The sequence below is a fragment of the Arachis duranensis genome, chromosome 3 (assembly GCF_000817695.3).
Source record: "Arachis duranensis cultivar V14167 chromosome 3, aradu.V14167.gnm2.J7QH, whole genome shotgun sequence".
NCBI classification, from domain to species: domain Eukaryota; kingdom Viridiplantae; phylum Streptophyta; class Magnoliopsida; order Fabales; family Fabaceae; genus Arachis; species Arachis duranensis.
The window spans coordinates 23,104,021-23,123,720 of NC_029774.3; the positions used below are offsets into that span (position 1 = coordinate 23,104,021).

The 19,700-nt window shown below is 31.4% G+C and overlaps 2 protein-coding genes across 2 annotated transcripts; one reads left to right on the forward strand and one right to left on the reverse strand.

Annotated features, from left to right (window-relative positions):
• Positions 1–2,193: 2,193 nt before the first annotated feature.
• On the reverse strand, positions 2,194–3,681 carry LOC107478068 (UDP-glycosyltransferase 79B30-like). Its single transcript, XM_016098189.3, has one exon. The coding sequence runs from the start codon at positions 3,612–3,614 to the stop codon at positions 2,211–2,213; it is 1,404 nt and encodes a 467-aa protein (XP_015953675.1). The 5' UTR covers positions 3,615–3,681; the 3' UTR covers positions 2,194–2,210.
• Positions 3,682–13,767: 10,086 nt separating this feature from the next.
• On the forward strand, positions 13,768–14,685 carry LOC107478193 (uncharacterized). Its single transcript, XM_016098335.1, has one exon. It carries the CDS (start codon positions 13,768–13,770, stop codon positions 14,683–14,685), a length of 918 nt encoding a protein of 305 aa, XP_015953821.1.
• The last annotated feature ends 5,015 nt before the right edge of the window (positions 14,686–19,700 follow it).

The window sequence follows — 19,700 nt, forward strand, 5'->3', positions numbered from 1 at the left end:
AAGACGTGACATGATAACATAACAGACTACTATCAGGTGTTATAAAATAATTGATTGATGTACTATCTAACATATCATAAATATATTTAAAGTTAAATTAGTCTCTAAAAATATTTGATAGTTATTTTATTAATAAAATTTAAAAATTAAGTCAAATTAGTCTTTATATAAATCTTTTTTTAGAATCTTAAATGTTTAATATTTTTTAATCCTATTAATTTTAATTTTATTTATTATACTTATCTAGCAAAATCCTTTTTACATAAAATAATAAAAATAATATATTATTAATTTTATATACTTTTATGTCTCCAACAATTATGAACATAAACAATAATTATTCATCAAAGTAAACAAAATAAATGATTACAATATTATTCTCTTATCATATTCTTAGATTTAACATTTTTCAATTTTCTCATTCATATTCTTAAATTTTAACATTTTTAAATTTTAGTTGTTTGTGCTGAAAATCTTTTATTTAAATGATTTTATCAGATGATTATTAATTATGTACTAAAAAGAACATTATTTTTAAATTTTATTAGTCTTTTATTGGACCTTTCTCTTTGAATTATTGAAATATTTTGGTTTAAATTTAGATAGTTTAATAATAAAATAAACTAAATTAATGTTAAGTTCAATCTATTAAAGCAAAATTTGGCATATTTTTTTAATAATTTAATCATTAATTATTTTGATGAACAATTATACTTATATTATAGTTGTGTCGGAGACATAAAAAGTATATAAAATTAATAATATATATTTTTTATTATTTTATATAAAAAAAACTTTGTTTGGTAAGGTATAATAAATGAGATCAAAATTAATAGTATTAAAAAATATTAAACATTTAAGATTATGAATAAAAATAAATAGAGATTTATAAAAGAATTAACTTGACTCAATTTTTTAAATTTTAGAGATGAAAATGATTTGTGAGAACTTTCAAAAAATAATTTGACTTTAAATCAGTTTAGAACATGCTAAGAAATTATTTTATGATACAAGATATTAATTTATCAGATTATCATGTTACGTAAAATGACCAACTCATAAAATGACTAACTAAACCTATAGTTATATCTTTTAAAAATTAATAACTAATTTTATTTTTAAAAAACTAATTTAAAAATAGATAATTTTTAAGAATAAAATTCAGTATTAACTCAATTAAAGTATTTTGAAAATACGAAAATGAAAATTATTTTGACATTAGATGCTCCTATGTTTGAATGCTATTTATTTTGTGTATGTTCAATCTTATTGTAAGATTCTCTGACTTTGCTGATGTAAATTATGCTGGTTGATAAATAAAATAAAAGTCCAATAACTAATTCTTGAATACTGCAGCAGTATAAAGTGGACGATTTTTTTAAATAAACAGACACTTAATTTGGTAAAACTTTTATTTTTTAAAAATAGTTTATAAAAATTAATTTTTAAAAAGATAGTTTTTAATAAATATAAGCAATATTAATTGTGTTTGATAAAATAGTTTTTAAAATTTAAAAATATTATAATAAACATAAATATAAGTATTAAATTTAAAAATTAGTTAATATATAAGATTATATTAAACTTTTAAATTTTGAAAAGCACAAGTCAACTTTAAAAAATTCTATCTTAGGTACTTTCAAAAGTACTCCATTCTTTTAAAAGCTGCAAACACAAACACATGATCTTTTTCTTATTTACCAAACACAAAATAAGAAGCTTAAGCTTTTAAAAAATATAAACACCTCTTCAAAAATTTTTACCAAACTAAATCAAATTTTGTCCACTCTTTCAGGGAATATTAAATTAAAAAAAGTGATTAAAGAATATAAATCTTTATCCATCTATGCCAATTTACATTAATAAATTTGTTAATAGGGTTAACATTTATTTTCTACTATAGAATATTTTCATAACATAAAAACCTTTTTTTTGTAACTTTCAAATAAAGATACAAACAAACAAAGTAGAAACACTTGTTTAAAAAGATTTTAGAAAATTTTTGTATAAATAAAAATATGTACAGAAATCACCAATATAATTAATCACTTCTTAAAATTAAAAGACGCCACTCAATTTACAACAAAAATAAAAAATAAAAAAGATAATTAATTTGAAATGAAAAGAACATATTTTTTTCACACAAAATGATTTATTATGAGATACAATCTGCACTTAAACTCAAAATGAAGTACCTAGAAAAGTAGAAACTAATTTTTTTCCCTTATAATATGATGAAGGTTCTTGCAGAAGTTGTCAATATAAGTGGAGTCCAAATCTTTAAGAAGCAAAATGTGTCTTAATTTAGCATGGTTAGCTCTGAGTGTTTTACTTGTTTGATTCTCATCATCCATCAAAATAGTGACAGCTTTGCACACACTTTCCTTGGTGTAGAATCCATCTTGTTCCCCCTTTTCCACTTCCAAACCAACTTGCAAGTAGTTTGCCATCATTCTTGCATTAAGGAACTGGTCACCACCATTTGGAAGCAACACTATTTGACACTCATTCAGCAATGCCTCTGTACACGAGCTTGATCCACAATGTGTAATGAAGCAACCCACAGAAGGGTGTTCCAATATCAATGGCTGTTGGATCCACCCTCCATACACGATTCCTCTTCCTGCAACCCTCTCTTCGAACCCTTCTGGTAGCGCCTCTCCAACTGAATCGAACCCAACTGGGGCTTTCAATGCCGCTAGAAACGGCATGTTGGTGAGTTCAAGACCCAGCAGCAATTCTTTGAACAGATTTGGTTGTAACCAGCACTCACTTCCAAAACAACAATAAACCACTGAACCTCTTTTGAACCCTTGAAGCCATGAACCCCATTTTTCGTCTAGACTAGCATTCGGTCGCTCCAGAACTGGTCCTGATAGAATCACAGGCTTCTTGAATTGTTCCTCTACGTAGTCAAGGTAAGGCCCTTCAATTTCCCTGCATGTTCTATATGCCAAAGCGTCAGATTCAATCATGGTATTGAATATACGTTCACGGAGAAGAACATTGCTGCCGAAAATTATGTTTCTCTTGTTATATATTTCTCGTGCCTCATGTGTATGAAGCGTTATGGACGACGAAGCAGGGTACCCCGGAGGAGGATGCGTTAGATCAACATGATTGTGTATCCCTTGATTGATCCTTGCAGGGGAGAGAAGATAGCCTACCATCACAGAACGCGCAGTGCAATAATGAATGGCCTTGATTCCTAGACGCCTTGCCAATGGTGGCAACCAGTGAGTGAAATAGTCATAGAAAACAATATCAGGTTTAAGAGTCGAAAGATGGGTTTCCATTACTTGTTGAGTTTGATCCATGGCGGTCATGAGGACTGCAAGCAAAGGCGGAGACACATCTGAGGTGGTTTCAGCATGTGGTGGAAGGCCTTCAACATTAGGAACAGTGATTGTGACAAAGGTGATAAGGTTGGGGTGGTGATTGAAGGAAGCTAATTTGGATTGTGTTGTTTTTGGGGCGAAGAATGTGATATTGTGGCCTTTTTCGGCTAACTTGTTGGCTAAGTGGAAGTGTGCAGTTTGGTGCCCAAGAGCTAGCCATGGATACATTGCTATCTTCAAAGAAGCTGCTGATGATTCCATTCTTGTTGATTTCATTCAACCTTAGAAAGGATGAGTAACATTCATGACGGATTAGGTTTATATAATACTTTTTGCCGGATACAAGCCTCAGTTAGGTTGACCGAGTAAAATAAGAATAACGGGTTTTAAAATTGACTCAATTTAAATAAAATACATTATATTTTTAAATCACTCACTTAAATTTTAATATTAGAATAAGAAAAAGTTTAGGGGCCAGTAATTTCTGTATTTTTTAGCCAATACTTAACTATCAAAATAAAAGTGAGTAATCTCCCACTATTAGATATAATCTCACACTATTAAAAACATTATTGATGGTCAATTGATAATTACAAAACACCAAAATTGTTGCCCCCTAACATTTCTCTTAGAATAATTATTAGTATACTTAATAAATTAAATAATCAATATATTCATTGTTCACATTGTTTAATATTTTTATTATCTACTTATTTTTTTTCAAGATTTGAAAAAAGACCTCATTCAAAAGGTGTAACATATAGAGTTGTCTACATCAATAGTTGTTTATACATTTTGAATTGGACAGAACCTTAAAGTCACACAGAAAATAGCTCAATCTTGTTCTAAAACTCCCCTTCAAGTAAACTAATTTAAAAACTAGTAATAATTCTGTTTAAAAAGTTCTTTCACATCCAAACAGGATGAAAATGTTGCAACTTGCAAGGCCATCTTTTTCTTTTCTATTCAATAGTTAATCTTTTCTTTATCAAAGTGCATGCCTTCATGTATCACATGATGTCTCGACTAAGCTGCAATAATTAATTAGGGAATTATGTCAAATTTTTTTTCAAATGAATCCAAGGGTGGTTGTTAATGGAATAATAAGCTTTATACCATTAGTTAACTGTGGGAATCTATCATTATTATCTCTTAGAAATTGAACCAAAACAACGGAAGTCTGTGGTTTTCTATTTTTGAAAACAACTACGAACAACTCTCATAAACTTGTATGCATCTTAAGGACACTTGTTAAGCATAGAACTCAAGCTATCTGCATCTTTGATGTTTCTCTGTCAAATCAATGTAGATAAAGTACTTATGATGATTTTGTATGAGCTTGGCTAGTTAAATTTTCAATAAAAAAAAATTGTTTACTTTTTATCCAATCAATACATTAAAAAGCTCATATGTAGTTTGTAGACAAAAATTTAACTTCAAAACTCTCAACTGACTTTTTATTTCTCGAATTTACCGAGGATCACATGATTTACTGTCGATCATCGGTTACGAGAAATTTTGTAGTAGTGGAGTTCATCATTATTCACCTTTATTCCCGTGGTATTTTTAATATCAATCCCATTACATATTCAAACATTCTTCTTAAGAGTAGTATTAAAGAAGTCAATAATTTAAGGCTGTGTTTGGATTTCACCGTTGAAAAGGAGAAAAGTTTGTTTGAGTGCTTTAAACATCTCATTTTTATATTTGACAACTCTTTAAAATTCTGAACCTAAAAGTAATTTTGTCGCTAAACGTACGTTTAAGGGTGTATTTAGTTTTGCGTTAGAAAGAAGAGAAGCACGTTCGAGTGCATTGAACGCTTCCTCTTGTTATTTGAATTTTTTTTTTCTCTAAACGCCAACGTAATTTTTACGTTCGTAACGTGCGTTTATAAGAAGCTGAAAATTGTAACTTCTGCGTTTAGAAAATCATGTTAGAATTGAATTTATTTTGTTTTATCGATTCTACCCTTTATTTGCTTGCTTGTGGTCTTTTGGTATTCAAATATTTTAAATATATAATTATATTTTTTTATTAAATTTTTACTTTTGATTTTATATAAAAAAAATATTTTTGTTTGGCTTTGTTAAAATTTGTAAGTATAATCCTTGTATATTAATTTATTATTATAATTTTATTATAATATAAATTATTGATCCCATTAAAAAGAATAAAGTAAAAAAAACTAATTATAACTAAGAATAAAGTCATAAATAATTAAAATTTATAGTTTAAAATAGTATTAAACAATATCTATTTAAATATTTAAATTAAAATAATAGAATAATATAAAAAATTTATTTAAGTTGATGTCTATTTTAATAATTTTTTATCTAAAAATAATTTTGAATAGTGTAATCCAAACAATATTTATTTTACTATAATCTATTTTGATATAAAGACTACCAAACATAAATCACTTTAACACAAACTTACTTTTCATCAAAATCAAGTTTGCAAAATCAATTTTATACAAACTCCCATTTACAAACTGAAATCCAAATACACACTAAAAATTCTAGCTTCTGCGTTCACGTTGAAAAAGGCTAATTATAATTGAGAAATTAAGTAAGAAAATTATTTCTCTTCTACCAATTCTATTCTTCATTTCTTCTATAAAAATGATGTAAGTAACCATATAATTTTCATAATAGTTTTTTGTGTATGTTCTTGGTTCCAATTTTTTTCATCAAAATCTTTTAGATTTGTTACAATCACTACCAAGATAAATATTTTAATTTTTTTATTAGTTTTAGTATTCTCTTTCATATTTTTATTTTTATGTTTTTTTTTATTTTTTTATTTATATATAAATATTTTTTATATTATTTTTTGTATTCTGATATTATTTTTTTAGTGTTATGATGTCATATTTTTATTGTATTTTTATTCATATGACAACTATTGTTGATATAAATTATTATTTTTATTAATTGTTATGATATTTTTATTATTTTTTGTTTATATAAATTCTTTTTTTCTATCTTTTATTGTATTATATTTATGTTGTATATAAATTTTTTTATTTTTTTATTTAATTTTATTCATATAAATTTTATTTACTTCTTATTGTAATTTTTTTGTTCATACGATATATGTTGTTAGTTGTAATTATTATATTTTATATTTGTACGGAATTTTTTTTATTGTACTTTATTTTCGTTTTTATTATATACTAATTATAAAAATTTATAGTCCAAAATGATACTAAATTAAAGAATAATAACCGTACTAAAATAATATAAAACATTTTCTTTTTGTTTAACATTATAAAATATATAGTACTCTCTTTAATATTTTTATGTATTAAAATATATTTGATCAATTTTTATATGTTACTTTAATTTAGTAAGTAAATATTAATTTTATTATAAAATAAATTAATAAGATTTATTCAAATATCTAAAGTAAAATGATAGGATAATATAGAAAATGATTTAAATTGATGTCTTTTTTAGTAATTTTTCATCTAAAAGTGATTTTGAGTAGTATATTCCAAACAACATAATTTTACTATAATCCATTTTGATATAAAGATTACCAAACATAAATCATGTTAACACAAACTTACTTTTCATCAAAATCAAGTTTGCAAAATTAATTTTTATACGAACTCCCGTTTGTAAACTATAATCCAAACACACACTAAGTGTACAATGTGTACAATGGGCTAAATCTTTGGGAATAAAATGAATATCAGCCATACTATCCATAATAATCAACGAGAATAATAAGACTTTTGGATTTAGAGCTCTGATACCATGTCATGAAACTACTTATCCCAAAAGTTTAAGCTAATAGGAAAAGGTAACACTAACGGATATATCTCTAATACTGAATCGAACATCCCTAAACTCCTATTATATACATTGTACAAATATTCTATTGGCTCCTTATACTTCCTCTTTTGTTAATTAAATTTAATTAAGTTAATTTAAATCCAACAAAAACTCCAACACATACACGTGAATCACATTATTTATTAGACGTGAAAAATAACCAAAATTTTGTAACTCTTCACACTAAAATTTTTTTAGTTTAACATCAAAATTTTTCAAGACTTTAAACACTTGATAATGCAATTTTTTTATTTTTTATTTTTTTCGTACAGAATTTATGTATTTTTATTTATAAAATTACGTATGTTTCTTTTAAAAATTTGTGCTTATTATCAAAAAATAAATAAATAATTATATAACTCCTTCATTTTACTTTTTTTATTTGTTTGATTTTTATCTTTTTTTTTTGTTTCTCTTAGAAGTTGAAATAAAAAAGGACGAAACAAGAACTATAAAAGTGTGTGAAATAAGAGGAACTGTGAAAACAAGAAAAAATAAGAGCTGCCTGAAAAAAATACAAAATAAAAAAATAGCACTAAAATTTTTTAATCGCAATACAAAAATTTTTTAACTTTGATACTAAAATTTTTTAATCATGACATAGAAATTTTTTAATCGAAAGTAATTTTTTAACAAGAACTTACTTGGCTTCTTTTTTATTTGTCTTTTTTTTTCTTTTTTGTTGTTTTTACTTTTTTTTGTTATGTTTTTTTTTCTGTTTGTTCTTGTTCTTTTTTGTGAAAAAAAGAAAAAAAAGAAAAGAAGAATAAAAAAAATTAAACTTGCATTAAGATCTCAATTTGAGGTGCAGATACAACTCTTTTGAAAAGAGTGGACTCGACCTGAAAATTATTTAACAGTTTATGTCAAAACAAACTGCGTCGAAATACTGGTGGCAAATTGTAGTAAAAAAAATGTAGAATAAATAAAAACTTTAAATAAATGAAAGAGTAAAATTGAAATTGAAAGAAAGTAAAATAACAATAAAATATTAAAAATAAAAAATAAAAAGAAATAAATTAAAACAAAAAAGAAAACAAACAGTACACCAAATTAAAGATACAGCAATAAATAATGAAAATAAGTGTTTATTGTTTAATGTAGTTCAGCATCTTCGGTGTTGAACATAGAGATTGTTTGTGTTTCAATTTTTTTATTTGCTATGAAAAATGTTTAGTGACTTGACTAAGTTGATCCTCTAATTTAGATTTATCAAGTTTAAGTTGAACTATGTGAGAAGTAATTTGTGTTATTTGTACTATCTTTTGTTCTTTGTTTATGTGAATGATTATTTATGATAGATAATTTGAGTAAGAGGAATAAGGGAATTTAAGGAAGAGTAGTTTACACACTTTTTCAAACTTATATTAGTGGCTCCTTTTAATTATTTAAGTTTAGTGTTCTAATTTGTGAAGTTCTAATTTTGGTGTTCTAATTTTTTTTTCTCTAACATATTGTAAATGATCTAACTGTCTAGGCCGTTGTTTTGATATAAAGAAATTGATCTATGCTTTATCACACTGATTTCTGAATTTTGTAACTCACTGGTTTCAGTTATTTGTGTTTTTAGTATTGATTTCATGGATTGGATTGCTCTTTTATTTCCTGTTTTTATAAACTCTCTTTGGTTTATGACTAGAATTACTTTTTATATCTTTAAATGATGCTTTCTTTAGTTAATCTCAAATGGTTAGGGAGCTGTAGAAAAATGTTACTTGATTTGAAGTTAATCTCAAATTGCTTAATGCCTTTTTAGGTTCATAGACGACTTCCAAATTTTTCTTAACTAAATGGCGCGGCTATGCTACTGAGTATGTTTTAAATCATACATTACAGAACCATACTCATAAAATAATAAGGGTTTAATTATTTTATTGATCCCTATAATTTTGTGAAATATTTAATTAGGTTTTTATATTTTTTTTAATTGAGTTCTTGCACCAATTTTTTTTTTTAATTGGATCCCTACACTTTTTTTTCTTTTGTTTGGGTTCCTATACGAATTTTTTTTTAGTTGCAAATTTTTTTTAGTTGAAAAAAATTAGTGCAGAAACCCAATTAAAAAGAAAAAAAAATATAGAGACCTAATTAAAAATTTCACAAAACTATAGAGATCAACAGAATAATTGAACCAATAATAAATAGTAAAGCTATATGCCTAGAACCTTCAAAAGCTATATTGTTGCTGATTTTGTTCATCTTATCAGTGTTTTCCTTATCTTTTTAGTTATTTGTCTTTTATTTTTGTTTTGATTATAGATTTATGTTTCTAACCTAAGGTAAGGAAAAGAAAATCACATGACTTTGCTTCATAAGCACCATAATTCATGAACCTAGTTACTATAAGAAACATATTGTGAATATCTACTATGAAATAAGTTTTTTGTTTATTTCTCTTGTTTGCGATAAGTTATAAATCTAGAGGATCCATATCTTATGAACTCGTTGAGAATGATTCTAATCTAGTTCATGGTCTATTAAAAGTAGAAGGCGCTCTAATAGGATCTTCACAGACACCCTATTTAAAGTAATAATGGTTCATATTTCAATTAAGAGGAATCATAGAAAGAACATGTTCAATTGAAACATAACTTAACAGATTTTATCTTTTTAGTTGAATAACTGTAGTAAGTAATAATAGTACTCCCTCTTTATGAAAAATAATACAGTGATTTTGTTAAGTATCTTCTATATGCCTTGCAAGGACTTGTATATGAGCTTGAGGGCAAAATGATTGGTGATGCATCAAAGTTGAATAGAAAGAATTTGGTTAAAGTGAAAGTTTATGATCTATGACCATTGTAATCAAATTTTTTGTGCTCATTTACTATGACAATTGTAATAAGTTTTCTATGTATTAATTATAGATATTTTATTTAGTTTTTTCTTGTGACATGCTAGTTTAGTTTGTTCTACAAGTTTATAACTATCAAAAAAAAAAAGAAATAAAAGGCTATTGTTGTCTTTTATTATTTTTTTAGTAAATTGGAGTATGTATGAATGTTCAAACCGTCACTAAATATATTGTGATGGATTAAACAGTTATTAAATATAGAAAAAAAATTATCATAGGAATAAAAAACTTAAAAGCATCGTTAAAAATTTTGTGACGACTTAAAATAGTCACGAAATACAAGAAAAAGCTGTCATAGAATTTAGTAATTTAGTGACTTTAAAGCTGTCGCTAAATATATCATAAAAAAATAACAAGTGTTATAAATTAGTAACGGTTTTATACTTCAAAAACCGTCACAAACATTAGCGACACTTCTTACCAACGGTGGTCCAAAATTGTCACTATGTCACCTGGCGACGCTCAAATCCATGACTTTTTTTAACAATTGCAAAAAAATTTAGCGACGATAAAAACTGTCATTAAGCATTAAACGAAAGCGTCGTAAAAATGCTATTTTGTTGCAGTGAAAGGAAAATAAAATAAAAATGGACTCCTAACACTCACATGTACTTGCATTCCATGATTTTCTGTTACATCGTTGGGACTAGAAATTTTTGTAGAATTTTTGTCTGATGATGAAGTGTTTTTTATTGAAGTCACTGATTTCTTTTGAACTACTCCTATTTTGACCATGAAGATAGACTTGACCATGAAGAATTTTGACCATGATTTAGTTTTCTCCTTTTTTTTAAGGCCACGATCTTGCCTTGACCATGAAGAACCTTGACTCCCAAGTTTTGACATCCCACTTCTTCTCTTATCTTGGCCTTCAAGTCTCATGTTCTCTTCAGCTTCTTCCCCAAAATTCGCATCCATGTTCTCAACTTAGCTTAAGGTTCAAGCAAAAGTTTTAATGTTCAAGAAAAAATAATAAATGCTTTTCAACCTGTTTTTCTTGTGTTGAAAAGCTTCGACTTTGACGCTCTTGTACAATCTTTCTTTCGACTTCGATTTGCTCGTATCGCATCTGTTGCTAAGTTTAACTAAGTTCTTTAGATCGACCAATCTGTAGTCGAAACGCCTTCTTATCGAAAAAATTCACTTTTAATACTAACACTTATGTACGTATTTGTTCCAGCTAAAATAAAAGTGGCGGGTGGATGTAAGATGTATTATTTCAACTTGGTTAAATTTGGTTAAATAAAAAGCTTGAATGAATAGCTTTTCTCTTTTAATACTTCTCAATCTATAATTGTTTATTGAGTAATTACCCAAATCAATATATGAGAATTGAACACTTTAGTCTCTTAAGTTTCAAAATATATAAAATAGTCTCCAATGTTTATTTCTATTGGACAATACAGTCTCTCTCTGTTAGTCACTAACTATAATTACTGACGTAAAATGTTAACTCATACATATGACCGTTAGATTTTCACGTGTGCGAGATGGATTAGTTTTCAGGATGAAGTATAAAATAAATTTTGAAGAATTTAAAACATTTTAAAATAATCCCTAAAAAATTTTAACAGTTCAAAAAGTCTAGTTGAATGTTTTTAATCTTTTAAAAATTAATGTCTTATAACATTTTTATTATTCAAAATAATAAAATACTATTGAAAAATATATAATAAATAAAGAATACAAAAAATAACAAAATATATATTAAAAAATAATTTTATTTATTAACGCTAATATGTCATAAAAAATAACATTATTTGATTATTAACTTATGATATCTACATCGAGGTAATATAGAAATAATAATAATAATAATTAAATCTAAAAGGTCATTGCATTACAAAGATCATTATTTATATCTTTAATTTTCTGAGATATTGACACTAAATAAACTTAGGAAAAAAATACTCTTAAGTGAAAAAACTTATTTTGTGCAACATTATAACCATTAAATCCCAACTTTTTTTAAAAAACATAAATAGAATACTTGAATTTGTCAAGATATTTCTTCTTCAAGTATTGCAAATAAAGTATTAGGAACTTCATATTGAAATTTTGTAAATAATTTACATTAACTTTATGGTTAATTAACCAAAACTTACAAATTTGACTTCATAAATGATTTAGTTCACATTGCATAGAAGTTTTAAGTGTTACCTTTATAGCCATTTGCACAACTATTTTTAATTGTTTATGTAAAAAATTTATGTTAAATAAAAATTTTCCTATCTTTTCAAACAACATTAAATCATTCTCTTCATCATCATTAAAGAATGATTACAAAATATAATACCTATAAATTAAATTAAATTAAATTAATATTTTGCACAATCAAAAATAAATAGAGGTTCATTTATTTAAAATTTTTTCTTTAAAAAATAGTACCTTTTTAAAATTAATTTATAATTTATTTAAAAAATGTAGAAAACTTATTGTTTATATAAATAATAAAATTTTAGATAAATAGATCGAAAATTTTAGAAATTAAAATTTATTAATTTATAAATAACATATAAATAATTTGAATGGATTATTTGAAAATTTTTAAAATTTTTAGAGATTATCTTAAAATTTTTAAAATTTTTTAAAAATTATTTTGTAATTCATCTTATTTGACCGTATAGTTATTGTTATATATTATGAAATAAAATAATATATAGTCCTATGAAAATCTAATATATAGTCCCAATATTTTAGCACAGTACAACATTTACTAAACTATTATTATGTTCTTCCAAATTTCATTAAACTAGCTAATTATATATGTAATATTTAAATAAAATTTAAAATTTCAAAAATTTATATACTTACTGATCTATCTGTTATACCTTACATGTGCATGCCCTATAAATCGGTCGACTAAACGATTTAGCAGATAGCAACATTTTTAACAAGCACGTGTATAATTTGGTTATTGAAAACAATGTAGTGGCCCCTTTTCAGATAACGTCTAAAGGAAGTTAGCAAAAGATCATGTTAAAAGAATAACTGAATAAAAAGTACATTTCAACTCTCACTTTCTATATATGCAAAGACTCTAATTAGAATTTGGTAGATCATTCACTCTAAATATTCGTTACTCTTTTCGATCACACTTTTTTTTTATTTGAACGTCGTAATACTTTTATAGATATCTACTGACGTGTACTCCGATATACTCGGCTAAAGAATCACAACTGAATAATCGACCATTTAGCTTAGAAACAATCGGAGGACTTCATCTGAGTCATTCACACACCAACGTTATCTTCTGACCGTTACTCACAAAATGAAAACTACTACCAAAACACAATCACATCTCTGCACAAGTCAAGGATATCAATAACGGCACTTAGCAGACAAATTGGAATTTAAACAAACCACTCCCTGACGCAACACACGCCTATAAAGCCAGGTCCCATAAGTCATAAGAGGACAAGTCACAGAACTCGTTCTCACTTACTATTCTTTACTCTCTTTTAACTCACATACTTACTTGAGCGTCGGAGTGCTTTGTGCAGGTGTTTCCCTGCCGTGTTTCAGAGAGCCGAGGTCGCATCACAACGCTGCCCCTGGACGACATATAACTCGGCCAAGGATTCAAGTGCCCAACCGAAAACCATACACCTCGGCGTACTCAGGACGGAACATTTGGCGCCCACCATGGGGCCCGAGAACTAATCTAACCCCACCTTTTTACGTCATATCGCACTTGGTATTTTCTTTGTACAGGGTTTCTCAACTCTCCAGTATGGCCGATAACGGAATTCACCAAATCACTCAGGCCGAGCTCCTGGCCCAAATGGCAGAACTGCAAGCCGAAGTCCGAAGACTCGCTGAGGCGTCCACCCGAAACAACGCCGGCAAGCATGAGGAGAACGGCCCCAAAGGCCCAGGCAAAGACAACCCAGATCTACTGAGTGTCAACCCATCAAAGGAAAAGTTAACCTTGGACAACCCATTCTCCGAGGAAATAACCAACTATCAGATGCCGAAGAATTTCACACTTCCTTCTTCTCTTGAGCCATATAAGGGGATTGGTGACCCCCGAGCTCACATTAAGAAATTCCAATATATGATGTTCTTTAATGGCCCTAACAATGAACCCGTGCTTTGCAGGGCTTTTCCCACATACCTTGATAGAGCTGCATTGCTTTGGTTCTCAAAATTACCTGAAGGATCAATCTCTTCATTTGAGGAGTTGGCGAAGTCCTTAATCAACTACTTCGCGGCGGCGCGGATATATGTGCATGGATCAGACTACCTAGGAACCATCCGCCAAGGTCTACAAGAAAGCCTAAAAGACTATATGACGAGGTTCGCAGAGGCCACCATGGAGATACCAGACCTGGACCCTGCCGTCCATCTAAACGCTTTCAAGGCCGGTCTCAAACCCGGGAAGTTCAGAGAAACAATCGCAGTAACAAAACCAAAAATATTAGAAGAATTTCGAGAAAGGGCGGTCGGACAAATGGAGATTGAGGAACTCCGTGAAGCCGAAAAGGCAGAAAAAAGGCAACCCAGAAGGGAGGAAAGCCGAACAATTAGGTCGGCAGACCACAAAGATTCAGGAAACCGTTTAAGCTCACCCCAAAGTTCGACAATTACACCAGGTTCAATACAAAGAGGAAAAGGATCATCAAAGAAATACTCAATGCTAAAATCATAAAACCTCCTGCCAGGGCAGGGAGCTACCAAGATCAGTGATTTGTGGACAGGAACAAACACTGCGCCTTCCATCAGAAGTATGGACACACAACCGACGAGTGCATTATAGCAAAGGATTTGTTAGAAAGACTAGCTCGACAAGGACTCCTGGATAAGTACATCGAAGGCAGGAAGCATAAAGAAAATGGAACAGACCGAGAAGAACACCAACAAACATCGAGAAACAAAGAAGACAACAAATGGCCGAACAATACTCCACCAAAAGGGGTCATCAATTGAATATCTGAAGGATTCGCGGGCGGCAGCGAAACAACCTCGGCGCGAAAGCGAAGCTACCGCACAATGTTGGCAATCGAAGGAACAACTCCACAAAATAACAAAGAGATAGACGACCTCGAGATCACTTTCAACCAAGCAGACATATGCTCGGCCATACCACACTCAGACGATCCAGTGGTAATCTCCATCCAAACAGGTGAGTTATTGGTAATAAAGGTCCTTCTGGACCCAGGTAGTAGTGCCGATGTTTTGTTTTATACTACTTTTCTAAAAATGAAAATATCCGAAAAACTTATACAACCCTCGTCCGGAGAATTAGTCGGATTCTCTGGCGAAAGAGTACCAATTAAGGGTTACATATGGTTGAGGACGGTGATGGGAAACCATCCATTATCACGAAACATCGACATACAATATCTTATAGTTGACTGCCCCAGTCCTTATAACATTATACTCAGAAAACCTGCTCTGAACATGTTCAGGGCAATAGTTTCAACTTTTCATCTATGTGTCAAATTTCAGGCACAGGACGGAACAATAGCGACACTTCACTCAGACCGCTAACAAGCTCGGCAGTGCTACAACGCAAGCCTAAAAAAGTCGGCTCCAAGAATAGAACTCCAACAAGAGGTCAAAGCCATCCACAACACAAGTGAGGTACTATCCCTAGCCGAGCTGGACCCTTGTGAAGATGCCCGAGAAAGACCCGAACCAGCACACGAGCTCCAGGAAGTCCCACTGACAGCAAAGCCAGAACAAGTCACATACATCGGACAAGCACTACAAGGAAAAGAAAGATTGGAACTTGTAAAAGTATTACAAGACAACGCCGACCTATTTGCCTGGACCCCAACAGACATGCCAGGAATAGACCCGAACATTATCTGTCACCAGCTTGCCACCGACAAAACAAGCCAACCTATAGCTCAGAAGAAGAGGAACCTCGGGGAGGTGGCACTAGAAGAAACCGAAAAACTTCTTAAAGCTAACTTCATCAAAGAGATCAAATTCACCACATGGCTCTCGAACATGGTAATGGTAAGAAAAAACACAGGTAAATGGTGCATGTGCGTCGACTTCACCGATTTAAATAAGGCTTGCCCTAAAGATGCTTATCCTCTGCCTTGTATCGATAAACTCGTAGACAGCGCATCAGGTTTCAAAAGCTTAACCTTCATGGATGCATACTCCGGCCATAACCAGATACTTATGCATCCAGAAGACCAAAGCAAAACATCATTTATAACTTAACATGGGAATTTTTGTTATAGAGTAATGCCATTTGGTCTAAAGAATGCATGTGCAGCCCAACGGCTGATGGACAAAGTTTTCCGTCACCAAATAGGCCGGAACATGGAAATATATGTTGACGATATGGTCGCCAAGACCACTCAGGAAAGGTCACACTGCGACGACCTTAAAGAGATACTTGAACAGATCCGAGCATACAAGATGATACTCAATCCTGAAAAATGCGCCTTTGGGGTGCAAGGAGGCAAATTCCTCGGTTTCATGCTAACTTCACGAGGAATTGAAGCAAACCCTGAAAAGTGCAAAGCAATACTCAACATGGCGAGTCCTAAGACTATAAAAGAAGTACAGCAATTGGCAGGGAGTGTAGCGGCACTATCTCGGTTCCTACCATCAGCATCAAGCCGATCATACCATTTCTTCCAGACAATAGCAAAGAACAAAAGGTTTCAATGGACAGAAGAATGCGAGAATGCGTTCGCCGAGCTTAAAAACATTTTGTCATCACCACCAGTGCTGCAAAGGCCAATAGTCGGTAAACCTTTATACTTATATTTATCTGTTTCTAATCATTCCATAAGCTCGGCTCTAGTCATTGAGACATGATTGTCACAACAACCAGTATACTTCATCAGTAAAGTCATGCAATCAATAGAACGAAGGTACCCAAAGATAGAACAACTAGCCTTAACACTTGTAATAACAGCAAGAAGACTCAGGCACTATTTCCAGAGCCACACAATCATAGTTCGTACAAACCACCCACTGAGACCAATACTAACAAAACCAGAACTGGCCGGACGACTAACCAAATGGTCCATCGAGCTCTCAGAATTCGATATCCAGTTTCAACCAAGGTCGGCATTAAAAGCACAGACTCTCGCCGACTTCATTTCGGAACTAACCTCAGACGAACACAACATATTCTGGGAACTACACGTCGACGGAGCTTCCAGCCGAGGAGGAAGTGGAGCTGGAATAATCCTGAAAAAAGGAGACAACGTCGTGGTTGAGCAATCCCTTCAGTTCCATTTTCAAGGAAGCAACAACTAGGCCGAATATGAGGCCCTTATAGCTGGACTTAAGCTCGCCCTCAACCTCCAGGTACAAAGCTTGACGGCGTACTTCTTGTTCACCTTCCGATATAACTTCAAGAGAATTATCAGTTTCCTCTATTTTTCTCTTAAACAAAGATGCCGGCTGAGCAGTAGATTGAGCAGCCTGATCACCATCATCCTTCCTACTCCCTGAACCACCCACATTTTTCTCCTTCTTCTTTTTTAAGAAGGATTGAAACTTAGAAGGATCTAACAGAGGAACTAGCCCACCTACAAGCGACAACAGCTGTCAAGAACTATATTGCAAAATAAGTAAAAGCAACAAATAAACAAACATTACCTATATAGGACTTCAAGTCCTCACTATCACCAGAATCATACAAGTGCAAAAGATCAGGTATGGACAAACACTCCCCGGCAGCCACACCCTCAACCAAAGAATCCAAAATACACTCCTCCTCCTCACTCCGCTCGGAAGCCTCGAGAATTTGGCTAGGTTCAGAACACCAATACAAAGGAAATTTTTCAATAAGTTCATCATCCAAATAAAATGGATACTCCGTCTCAACTGACCGAACCTTGACAAAAAGAGACTTGAAATTTTTAAAAGATGATTTATACAGAAGGAAAAGGGAACGACCAGGAAAACTACTAAGACAAATCCACAATCCCTTTCGAACCCCTTTTGCCTGAAACAGAGAGAAAAACAACGATAATGAACAGGGAAGAGAAAGAAAGTCCATCAGACACTGGAAGGCACAAAGAAACGCCCATGAATTGGGATGTAGTTGTGAAGGCACGCAGTTGAGTTGGGTAAGAACCTTACACTCAAAGGAAGAAAAAGGAAATCTAACACCAAGTTCAGTCATGCAGGGGTATACATATAGAAATACCCCCAATCACCTCTCCTCTCATAAACCCTATCACTACCAAAACAGGGAAGAAGCTCTATGAAAACCCCAAAACCACCTCTCACAAAATTCAAGCCTAACAACTCAGACATCGACTCGACACTAATGAAAGAGGAAGAACGAGTACTAACGTCATCATGGACCCAATGATACGGATCATCTTCCTTAACCTCAACCGCTTTCAATTTCTCTTTCACTCTCTCTCCCGCCATGAATGAACGAAAAATAGTAACAGTGAAAAAGGAGAAAGAAATTCTAACCTTTGGAAGACATAGCGGGAGTAAACCTGCAAGAAGGCGAAGCAACCAAAAGTGTAAGTTCCAAAAATATTATTGCAAGCCCACTATCTTAGTGGGTAAACGTGGAGAACCCAAACGGTAATAAAGAGTAATTAAGGCAACACGCTTTGCAAAGACCAAGGCAAACCTCCTTTCAAATCCCTTCAAACAGAATCCAAGTAAGAAGACCCAAGTCAAAAAAAAAATAACAAACACAAAAAAGGAGTCACTTCAAAGCTCGCCTACCATTCTCAAACAACGCCAGCCGAGCTTGGGGGCTATGACGTGTACCCCGATATACTCGGCCGAGGAATCACAACTGAATAATCGACCATCTAGCTTAGAAACAATCGGAGGATCCCATCTGAGTCATTCACACACCAACGTTATCTTCTGACCGTTACTCACAAAACGGAAACCACTACCAAAACACAATCACGTCTCTGCACAAGCCAATGATATCAATAACGGCACTTAGCAGACAAATCGGAACTTAAACAAACCACTCATTGACGCAACACACGCCTATAAAGCCAAGCCCCATAAGCCATAGGAGGACAGGTCACAGAACTCGTTCTCACTTACTACTCTTTACTCTCTTTTAACTCACATACTTACTTGAGCGTCGGAGTGCTTTGTGCAGGTGCTCTCCCGCCATGTTTCAGAGAGCCGAGGTCGCATTACAATGCTGCCCCTGGACGACGTATAACTCGGCCAAGGATTCAAGCGCCCAACCGGAAACCATACACCTCGGCGTACTCAGGACGAAACATCTACCACTATATTGTTGATTCTCTCGAAGCTGAAATACACCTCATTCATCCATGACGATAACGAATTTATACCTAGCAGAACGAGCTATACATCATCCATAAAACTTATCACACAAAAATATTTTGATGCCTACTGTAGAGCCGAATGAACATAACCCCACACTTTTTATTTCCATTTGTGTTATATATATTTTCTATGTTGGGATAAGATGATAGAACACACTCCACCTCTTCCTCCACCAACTTAATTCGAGTTGCTAGGAATAAATGCGACACTACAAGCCTAAGTCCAGTGAGTAACCGAACTATTAGCCCAGTGATAGAACGGCCAGGAGGGCAATAATGAGAGGAAGAATGTTAACAATACAAAAGAGACAACCACGTCTTAGAAGTCAATACGGTAGTGGAAGTCACTCCAGCAAGGGTGACAAAAAAAGTTAATCATTTTTCAACAAATATCATAAAT

Coding starts and splice junctions, on each gene's coding strand:
- LOC107478068 (XM_016098189.3), bottom strand. CDS start 3,614: ATGAAATCAACAAGAATGGAATCATCAGCAGCTTCTTTGAAGATAGCA.
- LOC107478193 (XM_016098335.1), top strand. CDS start 13,768: ATGGCCGATAACGGAATTCACCAAATCACTCAGGCCGAGCTCCTGGCC.